The sequence below is a fragment of the Entelurus aequoreus genome, linkage group LG01, assembly GCF_033978785.1.
Source record: "Entelurus aequoreus isolate RoL-2023_Sb linkage group LG01, RoL_Eaeq_v1.1, whole genome shotgun sequence".
Taxonomy (NCBI): Eukaryota; Metazoa; Chordata; class Actinopteri; order Syngnathiformes; family Syngnathidae; genus Entelurus; species Entelurus aequoreus.
This window is the reverse complement of record NC_084731.1, coordinates 14820101-14832471: the sequence shown is the minus strand read 5'-3', so window position 1 is coordinate 14832471 and position 12371 is coordinate 14820101. Positions and strand designations below refer to the sequence as shown.

General features: G+C 37.3%; 1 protein-coding gene across 3 annotated transcripts in view; it reads left to right on the top strand.

Moving 5' to 3' along the window:
* LOC133648406 (plexin-A1-like) overlaps window positions 1–12371 on the top strand; it is a 155580-nt gene that overhangs the window by 127384 nt on the left and 15825 nt on the right. For 2 of the 3 annotated variants that reach the window (XM_062044473.1, XM_062044464.1), the window contains exons 15-18: window positions 398–557; window positions 625–728; window positions 3098–3206; window positions 10459–10649. In XM_062044473.1, the coding sequence (XP_061900457.1) occupies window positions 398–557; window positions 625–728; window positions 3098–3206; window positions 10459–10649 (564 nt within the window). The remainder of the gene's footprint in view (window positions 1–397; window positions 558–624; window positions 729–3097; window positions 3207–10458; window positions 10650–12371) is intronic. The other variant, XM_062044481.1, reaches the window with a different exon arrangement.

Here is a 12371-nt window from a genome sequence, read left to right as displayed (position 1 = left end):
ATTTTTATTATATTTATTTTGACATTTCTTGTAGAAAAACAAAAGCAGAAGTAGCAGGTGAAATGTTGGTTATTGTACTTTTATTGAAAATGACAGCAGTTGTTACTTCAACCTAAAGTGTTGGACTTTATTCTAATAAGATGGCCATGAATTGTTGTTTACTTGCGTGTTTGTATACAACATTATCTTACAAGAAATAACAGGAATATAATGTGTCTACTATCCAGTATTTACGGTATTTCAGCCACACGGCTTGATTTTTTTTTTTGTGTGAAAAACTCACTGAATGGTTTGGTATCGTTCTAAAAACATATAATATAATATAATATGGTACCAGCAAGCACAAATTGTAAATGGCTGCGCCCCTAAAGTGGAGTAAATGTTTGTCCATCCACAGACGCTGCACTGTGTGAACCCAGAGAACGAGAATGCTCCCGAGGTGACGGTGAAGAGTCTCAACTGTGACACGGTGACGCAGGTCAAGGAGAAGCTCCTGGATGCCGTGTACAAGGGGACGCCCTACTCGCAGAGACCCAAGGCCTCGGACATGGACCTGGGTGAGAACGGGAGATCCGTGGCATGCAAAATAGCGGAGAGGGTTATTGAAGATGATTTGTTTCTCAGAATGGCGCCAAGGAAGGATGGCTCGCATCATCCTGCAGGATGAAGACGTGACCACCAAGATTGACAACGACTGGAAGAGACTCAACAGCCTGGCTCACTACCAGGTAGGATGCAGAGCTCCAACTAGGGCTGGCCGATATATGGAATATACTCCATATATCGCGGGTTTGTCTCTGTGCGATGTAGAAAATGACTATATGGTGATATTCGAGTATACATTCTCACATAGTTGCTTTTAGCTGCGGGCATTACACTACATGCTCTTCTCACTCTTTCTTGTCTCTCCTTCTCACAGAGACATAAAACAAGCGCACCTTCTTACATACGTCACATACTTGTGTATATATATATATATATATATATGTATATGTATATGTATTGGTATATACAGTAGGGCTGCAACAACTAATCGATTAAATCGATTAAAATCGATTATAAAAATAGTTGCCGATTAATTTAGTCATCGATTCGTTGGATCTATGTTATGCGCTTGCGCAGTGGCTTTTAAAACATTTTTTTTTTTTTTTTTTTTTTTTTTTTTTTAAATAAATCTTTATTTATAAACTGCAACATTTACAAACAGCTGAGAAACAATAATCAAAATAAGTATGGTGCCAGTATGCTGTTTTTTTTAAAAAAATGCTGGAAAGGATAGAAATGTAGTTTGTCTCTTTCATCCGATTATCAATCGATTAATCGAAGTAATAATCGACAGATTAATCGATTATCAAATTAATCGTTAGTTGAAGCCCTAATATACAGTATATATATACAGTATATATATATATGGCAACACTTTAGTATGGGGAAAAAATTCACCATTAATTAGTTGCTTATTAACATGCAAATTAGTAACATATTGGCTCTTAATTAGTCATTATTAAGTACTTATCAATGCCTTATTCTGCATGGCCTTATTATACAACCAGTAAGCCATTAACTAAGAGTTAAGTAACCCTAACCTAACTCTTATATGTTCCCCTAGTGTCCAAATAACTCTTAATTAAGTCTTTGTTACTTTAATAAGCAACTAATTAATGGTGAATATGTGTTACCATATATATATATATATATATATATATATATATATATATATATATATATATATATATTTATATATATATATATATATATATATATATATATATATATATATATTTATATATATATATATATATATATATATATATATATAAATATATGGTAACACATATTCACCATTAATTAGTTGCTTATTAACATGCAAATTAGTAACATATTGGCTCTTAATTAGCCATTATTAAGTACTTATTAATGCCTTATTCTGCATGGCCTTATTATACAACCAGTAAGCCATTTTCTAAGAGTTAAGTAACCCCATCCCTTATTGCTTATTAGTAACCCTAACCCTAACCCTTATATGTTCCCCTAGTGTCCAAATAACTCTAAATTAAGTCTTTGTTACTTTAATAAGCAACTAATTAATGGTGAATATGTGTGACCATATATATGGGGAACATATTCAACATTAATTAGTTGCTTATTAACATGCAAATTAGTAACACATTGGCTCTTAATTAGTCATTATTAAGTACTTATTAATGCCTTATTCTGCATGGCCTTATTGTACAACTAGTAAGCCCTTTTCTAAGAGTTAAGTAACCCTAACCCTAACCCTTATTGCTTATTAGTAACCCTAACCCCGAACCTAACCCTAACCCTTATATGTTCCCCTAGTGTCCAAATAACTCTAAATTAAGTCTTTGTTACTTTAATAAGCAACTAATTAATGGTGAATATGTTCCCCATACTAAAGTGTTACCATATATATATATATATATATATATATATATATATATATATATATATATATATATATATATATATATATATATATATATATATATATATATTATATATATATATATATATATATATATGTATGTATATATATATATATATATATATATATATATATATATATATATATATATATATATATATATATATATAAACATATAATTTGTTCTTGAGTTTTGGTGGTGCAATTAATACTCATGTTTTCAAATGAATGAAGAATGGTTTTATTAATCGTGAATTTGAAATCAATCCAAAATAATGGTGATTATTATCCCATTACGTCTCCCCCTCCCAATGCCGGGGGGCTCAGTCGGCTCAGCAGTCACCATGCATTCACGCCTTTAAGAACTTGGCAAACGGGAACAAACACGCCGATATTTTCAAAAATGCATTTAAAAAAAAGTGTCCCATAAAATCAGCGCTCACAGGAAACAACATCAATGTTTTGTTATGGGGGGGCCTTAGCCTGTGTTCTAAAGTGTGTTCTAAAGTGTGTTCTAAAGTGTTTGCCCCATGTAGGATGGATGAAGTCAGACACCTCAGTGCCATTGAACTGATTATTATTATTATTATTATTATTGTTGTTGTTGTTGTCATTCTTTAGTGATGGCTGACATTCCAACTGTTGTTGCAGGTGACAGACGGCTCAGTGATTGCTCTGGTGCCCAAACAGAACTCGGCATACAACATCTCCAACTCCTCCACCTTCACCAAATCTCTCAGCAGATACGGTACGAGAGAAGGTGTGTGTGTGTGTGTTGGTGTGTTTGCATCCATGTTTACCCATGCATGCAACGTAGCAGCCTCCACATTCAGATGGAAACTACTACAGACCAGATGTACTCCACATCTAAGTCAATCAATTATCTACCAGCATGTCGTAGATGACAGGATAGGACTTTATTGTCATTGCAACAAGTACAACGAAACTATGTTTTCAGCACAAACCCGTTCAAGATTAGACAAACAAACAGTGTACAGGGTTACAGAACAGGAACGCTGACGGGTCGCCATGAGGCGCCCCTTAAAAGGTGAGAAAAAGGTAAAACGCTGGGGAAGAAGATGAGTAAAAAAATACAATATAGACTGGGCTCCTAAGGGGGCCCAGTCTGGAGTGGGAAAAAACCTCTATGCCATTGGGGTTTGGGGCCCTGGAGGTCGACTGCTGCTATGAAGCGCTGCCAGCTGTCCATCACCCCAAAGGGGAATCAAGCAGTGGAGTGGGGGAGGGGGTGGGTGGGGGTGTACACTACCGTTCAAAAGTTTGGGGTCACCCAAACAACTTTGTGGAATAGCCTTCATTTCTAAGAACAAGAATAGACTAGTCGAATAGTCGAGTTTCAGATGAAAGTTCTCTTTTTCTGGCCATTTTGAGCGTTTAATTGACCCCACAAATGTGATGCTCCAGAAACTCAATCTGCTCAAAGGAAGGTCAGTTTTGTAGCTTCTGTAACGAGCTAAACTGTTTTCAGATGTGTGAACATGATTGCACAAGGGTTTTCTAATCATCAATTAGCCTTCTGAGCCAATGAGCAAACACATTGTACCGTTAGAACACTGGAGTGATAGTTGCTGGAAATGGGCCTCTATACACCTATGTAGATATTGCACCAAAAACCATACATTTGCAGCTAGAATAGTCATTTACCACATTAGCAATGTATAGAGTGTATTTCTTTAAAGTTAAGACTAGTTTAAAGTTATCTTCATTGAAAAGTACAGTGCTTTTCCTTCAAAAATAAGGACATTTCAATGTGACCCCAAACTTTTGAACGGTAGTGTATATGCCCATTGTCTTGGGTGTGTTGATGTAGTGTCCATAGGCCTGGGGCCGTTCTGCATGCAGGCAAAGTTCAACTCCAGGTGTCATTGAGGAGGGAGGGAGGTCAAAAGCGTCCATCATTGAGGTGTCCTCGGGGGGATGTTTTCAGAACAGCCTGCTCCTGCGTCAAGGCCATTCGAGGGAGTCAAATCGTAGATTAGGATTTTACTTTTTCCGCGAGCAGACATTGCAATGGCTTTGTCTGTTCAGTGTTTCCCATAAACTGCCAAGATACCTGTGGCGGTGGGGGCGTGGTTATGGGCATGGCTTTGGGCGTGGTCACCATGACATCATCGAGTAATTTGCATAATTTACTACTATGATTTGATTTTCTCTAAAAAGGCTCAAAAAATGTATACTTACTAATTAATAATAACAGTTTTGTTTTAAACGTCCATCCATCCATCCATTTTACTATATAATTACAACACTTTATGTACATATTTATATACAGATTTGAACAATAAGTTATTCACTGAAATATATTTATTAATTGTGGTTCTTACAAAAAATATATATCTTGTAAAATATAAACGCTAAAATGTCTCAAAGCTCTGCCCCTTTAATTAGTGCACACTAAATAATTTAACTTTAGCCTACTACTACAACCATATTATTTACCAGCAACATAAAGTGAAACAGAGGCAGAGGTGTCCTGCCACAGTCAGTAACAAATAAACAGAAAACAGTAGTGGTGGTAGATAGACACAGAGCTTCATCAAACATCTGATCCACTGAACAAAGAGCTCCAAAAATCTTGAACTTTAGACTGCCATCAGTTTTACTCCCTACACTTAACCATGTGTTTCCTACTGCCTGCAGACTTTGCACCCTTTGTTATATACACATGTTGTGTTTCTAATATAAATACATTTAATAAAGTCAAATACAAATAAGGCAACAAGAGAAGTATCCTACACTTCTCTTTTGTAAAGGAAATCTGAACAGCCGATATGGGCATCTACATCAACTATATGATTTGCCTGACAAGCTGGAGAGGACAAAAAAAAAAAATGTTTTTAATTTTTTATTTTATTTGTGGCGGACGTAATTCTTTCGTGGCGGGCCGCCACAAATAAATGAATGTGTGGGAAACCCTGCTGTTCTATTCATCCATGCTGGCCCTCATATCCAATTTTTCCCTTTCAACCAGCTTTTCCATGATGTGATCCATCTTGCGATTGACTTCAGAAATTCTCCATCTATCCCAGGAATCTCTCACGTACAGCAATGGTTCCATCAGGGCAGCCAGGCTCCCCAGAACCTCTTTTCCTCCTCAAAAAGATTTTGTCAATTGAGTCGAGAGTCCAGCTGATCATTTCCATGTCTGATGTTTAGATTTGGAGGACAGCGCAAAGAAAGAGGCTTCAAAAAAGGGTAGACAAGACAAAACAAAGAGAGCAAGCAGGGAGAAGAAGGGAGCGGAAAAAAATGCGACCGCCCTCACCATAGGCAAGACAGAAAGAAAAAAAAAGACTTTAGGTGAGGACTTTTAAATGAAAGATATTCTCTCTGTGGTCCAAAGTCACCATGACAGACCGACTTACATCCCCCATCACGATCCTTCTTTACCTCCGTGGACCCGCTCCTGATTCTCTTCTTGACATGTTGATCCTGCCCTGCTCGGTCACACATTGACGAGGAGAGCATGCATGTCACAAAGTAAGAGGATCAACAAAGTGAAGGACGGACAGACAAATGTATTCTCTGATGGCGGACATGCGAGAGGAGGAAGATGTCACTTTTTAGGAACATTTCACCCTCTGCAGCTGCCTTTTTTCACCTTTTTTTTAAAACTTCATCTGATAAATTCATCTAATTCATTTTTTTGACTCCATTTCTCCCTGCAATACAACATTAAATATTATATATTTTCACATCACAGTGTCAGTGAGTCGTTAAAGACATAGGGCCTGATTTACTAAATGGTAAAAATGGGTTATACTTGTATAGCGCTTTTCTACCTTCAAGGTACTCAAAGCGCTTTGACACTATTTCCACATTCACCCATTCACACACTGATGGCGGGAGCTGCCATGCAAGGCCCTAACCACCATCAGGAGCAAGGGTGAAGTGTCTTCAAAGTGTGTTCAAAAACAAGAAAACAAAAATACAAAAAATGAGGGGTATTTTATTTGAACTAAGCAAAAGTATCTGCCAATAGAAGAAGCAAATTTGGCTTGTCAAGACCTTCCAAAACAAGTCAAATTAGCTAACCTCAATGAACCAGGGCTCAGAAAATCTGCAAAGACTCCTCCCACCCCCACCAAGGACTGTTTTCACTGCTGGACTCTAGAAAGAGGTTCCGCAGCCTCCGAAGCAGAACTTCCAGGTTCTGTAACAGCTTCTTCCCGCAGGCCGTAAGACTCTTGAACGCATCATAATTAAATTATCCCCTCAACTCCCCCCAAAATGGATTAACTCGCTGGAATAAAAAAAAAGACAATATAACATACATCCATAAACGTGGACGCATGTGAAAAAGTGCAATATATTTATCTGAACAGTAATTTATTTATTTATTTATATATATATTTATTTATTTTATATATATATTATATATATATTATTTATATTGATTTATTTATTTATATATGCACCTTATTGCTTTTTTTTTATCCTGCACTACCATCAGCTTATGTAACGAAATTTCGTTCTTATCTGTGCTGTAAAGTTCAAATTTGAATGACAATAAAAAGGAAGTCTAAGTCTGAACCCAAAAATACCTTCAAATAAGTATATTCTCACTAATAACAAGTGCACTTTTCTTGGTAGAAAGAAGAAAAAAAGAGACCTTTTTGCTCAATATGTTGAAAAATATTCTTAAATGAAGTAAATGCTAGTGCCATTATCTTGACATAATGATATGCGCTCGGCATTCCATTCTTGAAACAAGCAAACTTATACTAAAAAGTAATGTATTGTTCTTAATGGAAAGGCAACAAGGCAACTGTCAAGACTTGGTCCTTGGGATTTGTTTTTCCGGAAGGCAACGGAAAGTTGGCGCGGGCAAGACGGGAATGTGAGTACATGTTTAATATTTTAACTCAAAGGGGTATAAACAAAAGGCGCTCACAGCGGAGGTAAAAAACTTGACTATGAAAACAAAAGGCGCGCACAAAGGCGGAGAACTATAAACATGAAACAAAAACTTACTTGGCATGGGACTGTGAACATGGCATGAAGAAGAGTGATCATAAAGTGTGCAGAGCATAAATGTGACGTCGCCAGGCTGACCAACAGAAAATGCAAAGCTTAAATAACACAGACATGATTAACAACAGGTGCGTGACTCAAAACGGGAAACAGGTGCGTGACATGTCAGGTGAAAACGAATGGGTTGCTATGGAAACAAAACAAGGGAGTGAACAACCAGGAACTAAGAAAGTGTCCAAAAAACAAACAGCACATGGCCAAACAAAAACATGATCAACACAGACATGACAGCAACCAAGTCCTCCAACTAAAACCAAGTCCACCAACTAAAACCTAGAGGAGTTCTTCTACCAACTAAAACCAAGTCCATTTCACTTTAAGTTTGTTTATTATTGCAGTTAAGTCCTTAAATAAAATAGTGAACATACTAGACAACTTGTCTTTTAGTAGTAAGTAAACAAACAAGTCTGTTAATGGTCTTAAAACCAAGTCCTCCAACTAAAACCAAGTCCTCCAACTAAAACCAAGAGGAGTTCTTCTAACAACTAAAACCAAGTCCGTTGCACGTTAAGTTTGTTTATTATTGCAGGTAAGTCCTTAAATAAAATAGTGAACATACTAGACAACTTGTCTTTTAGTAGTTAGTAAATAAACAAGTCCGTTAATGGTCCTAAAACCAAGTCCACCAACTAAAACCAAGTCCACCAACTAAAACCAAGAGGAGTTCTTCTACCAACTAAAACCAAGTCCGTTACACGTTAAGTTTGTTTATTATGGCAGTTAAGTCCTTAAATAAAATAGTGAACATACTAGACAACTTGTCTTTTAGTAGTAAGTAAACAAACAAGTCCGTTAATGGTCCTAAAACCAAGTCCACCAACTAAAACCAAGTCCACCAACTAAAACCTAGAGGAGTTCTTCTACCAACTAAAACCAAGTCCGTTACACATTAAGTTTGTTTATTATTGCAGTTAAGTCCATAAATAAAATAGTGAACATACTAGACAACTTGTCTTTTAGTAGTAAGTAAACAAACAAGTCCGTTAATGGTCCTAAAACCAAGTCCACCAACTAAAACCAAGTCCGTTACACGTTAAGTTTGTTTATTATTGCAATTAAGTCCTTAAATAAAATAGTGAACATACTAGACAACTTGTCTTTTATTAGTAAGTAAACAAACAAAGACTCCTAATTAGTCTGCTGACGTATGCAGTAAAATATTGTGTCATTTATACACCTATTATTTTGTCAACATTATGAAGGACAAACTGTAAAAATGGATTATTAATCCACTTGTTCATTTACTGATTAAGACTTTCCAAAACAAGTAAAATTAGCTAACCTCAATGAACCCAAAATAGCTTAAAATAAGTATATTCTCACTAATAACTTGTGGACTTTTCTTGGTAAAAAAAAAAAAGAGAACTTTTTGCTCAATATGTTGAAAAATATTCTTAAATGAAGTAAATGCTAGTGCCATTATCTTGACATAACGATAAGCGCTCTGCATTACATTTCTTGAAACCAGCAAACTTATACTAAAAACTAATGTATTGTTCTTAATAGAAAGGCAACAAGGCAACATCTTGTTACTCTCGGGGTCTCGTAGCCGCTCAGGCAAATCATATTGTCTAAAAATGCATTTTTCCATGGATAACATGACATCATCACGCCAAGTGCGTGCTCTTTCAGTCAATTAGTGCGCATATATACAGCCCGGCCCCCGGCCTAAAATGTTTTTAATTGTAATTTTGAAGAATTTATCTGAATGTGCATGAACTATTTCTGTTCAAAATTGTTAGAAATGTCACATGTTAAATGTTTAAATAGTCAGTTTGCTGTACTGTGCCAACTGTACTACTATATGAGTACGTATTTTCTATTGTTGCATTGAAAATAAAACAGCAAAGTCCATTTGGCTGTCATCTGTTTTAATTATGAGACACAATTGTGTCAAAGTCATGATTTTTTTTTTTTGTCATGCTTGAAATAAGAAATTACCGTATTTTTCAGACTATAAGTCGCAGTTTTTTTTCATAGTTTGGCCGGTGGGTGCGACTTATACTCAGGAGCGACTTATGTGTGAAATTATTAACACATTAGTGTAAAATATCAAATCATATTATTTATCTCATTCGCGTAAGAGACTAGACGTATAAGATTTCATGGGATTTAGCGATTAGGAGTGACAGATTGTTTGGTAAACGTATAGCATGTTCTATATGTTATAGTTATTTGAATGACTCTTACCATAATATGTCACGTTAACATACCAGGCACGTTCTCAGTTGGTTATTTATGCCTCATATAATGTACACTTATTCAGCCTGTTGTTCACTATTCTTTATTTATTTGAAATTGCCTTTCAAATGTCTATTCTTGGTGTTGGCTTTTATCAAAGACATTTCCCCCAAAAATGCGACTTATACTCCAGTGCGACTTATATATGTTTTTTTCCTTCTTTGTTATGCATTTTCGGCCGGTGCGACTTATACTCCGGAGCGATTTATAGTCCGAAAAATACGGTATTACTTTAAAAAAAGTAGTTTTATACTTGTGAGTGTTGATGACACAGCTTTGCAACAGTTGATATTCTAGTTTCAAGCATGTTTTACTCAATATAGGTCATCAAATCTCAGCAACAATCTGTAATATCTCACTGAGATCATTTAGGACCAAAACAAGTAAAACACTGTAACATAAGATCTGCTTAGTGAGAAGAATTATCTTATCAGACAGAAAATAAGCAAATATCAGCCTTATTTGAGATATTTCATCTTACTTAGATTTCAGTTTTTGCAGTGTATCATGAAAGCTACAAGGGTTGCATGTTGATATCAGTTTCACATTTGAAGGTGAATTGCTGACACAAATGGACTTTTGGTGTTCCACCTGTGTACACGATGCTCTCACGCATCGCTCCAGAACCGATGACACGCCCAGCCCTGTTTGATATCACCAACACTCCTAACGGTAAAATTGATCTCCAAGTCACGTCGAGTCTTTCCTCCCGCCAGAGAGCATGCTGAGAACAGCCAGCAGTCCAGACAGTCTGCGCTCCAGAACCCCCATGATCACGCCCGACCTGGAGAGCGGCACCAAACTGTGGCACCTGGTGAAGAACCACGACCACTCGGACCAGAGGGAGGGGGACAGAGGCAGCAAGATGGTCTCTGAGATCTACCTGACCAGGCTGCTGGCCACCAAGGTGAGGGCAAGGAAGCTAAAAGCTGACTTCCACAGGCAACAACCTCTGATGACCTTTGTTTGGTGGAGGTCTCGGAGCTAATTAACATTGCTCATAACCTTTAGCACAAAAAAAAAATGTGTGTTTTCCTAATTAGTAGATTGACCTTTGACTATTGAGTTGTTTGTTGGTGTTACTCTCTTGGTGGCCTCAGGGCTTATGAACCTAGACCTGTCAATCATTACGCCCCAAATTCCTTCCAGGACACACTTCCTGCACAGGTCCATGTCATGGATTGGTTTTAGACGGATGCAGCACTGGAATTATTCTGTTTCCTATTAGACTCGGAATCAGACTTAGACTTAGAAAATCTTTATTGTCCCCGAGGGGCAATTTGGTTTGCAGCAGTAGTCATTAAAAACAAGGTACAACAGTAAAAACAAGGTACAAATACATAAAGTACATACAACATACAAACCATCATGAAGGCATTGAGCTAAAAACTGTCATAATCCGTGGTCCGGGTCATTTTTTTGTTATATACAAACCCCGTTTCCATATGAGTTGGGAAATTGTGTTAGATGTAAATATAAACGGAATACAATGATTTGCAAATCATTTTCAACCCATATTCAGTTGAATATGCTACCAAGTCAACATATTTGATGTTCAAACTGATAAACTTTTTTTTTGTGTGCAAATAATCATTAACTTTCGAATTTGATGCCAGCAACACGTGACAAAGAAGTTGGGAAAGGTGGCAATAAATACTGATAAAGTTGAGGAATGCTCATCAAAGACTTATTTGGAATATCCCACAGGTGAACAGGCAAGTTGGGAACAGGTGGGTGCCATGATTGGGTATAAAAGTAGATTCCATGAAATGCTCAGTCATTCACAAACAAGGATGGGGCGAGGGTCACCACTTTGTCAACAAATGCGTGAGCAAATTGTTGAACAGTTTAAGAAAAACCTTTCTCGACCAGCTATTGCAAGGAATTTAGGGATTTCACCATCTACGCTCCGTAATATCATCAAAGGGTTCAGAGAATCTGGAGAAATCACTGCACGTAAGCAGCTAAGCCCGTGACCTTTGATCCCTCAGGCTGTACTGCACCAACAAGCGACATCGGTGTGTAAAGGATATCACCACATGGGCTCAGGAACACTTCAGAAACCCACTGTCAGTAACTACAGTTGGTCGCTACATCTGTAAGTGCAAGTTAAAACTCTCCTATGCAAGGCGAAAACCGTTTATCAACAACACCCAGAAACGCCGTCGGCTTCGCTGGGCCTGAGCTCATCTAAGATGGACTGATACAAAGTGGAAAAGTGTTCTGTGGTCTGACGAGTCCACATTTCAAATTGTTTTTGGAAACTGTGGACGTCGTGTCCTCCGGACCAAAGAGGAAAAGAACCATCCGGATTGTTATAGGCGCAAAGTGTAAAAGCCAGCATGTGTGATGGTATGGGGGTGTATTAGTGCCCAAGACATGGGTAACTTACACATCTGTGAAGGCACCATTACAGCAGGTACATACAGGTTTTGGAGCAACATATGTTGCCATCCAAGCAACGTTACCATGGACGCCCCTGCTTATTTTAGCAAGACAATGCCAAGCCACGTGTTACATCAATGTAGCTTCATAGTAAAAGAGTGCGGGTACTAGACTGGCCTTCCTGTAGTCCAGACCTGTCTCCCATTGAAAATGTGTGGCGCATTATGAAGCCTAAAATAGCACA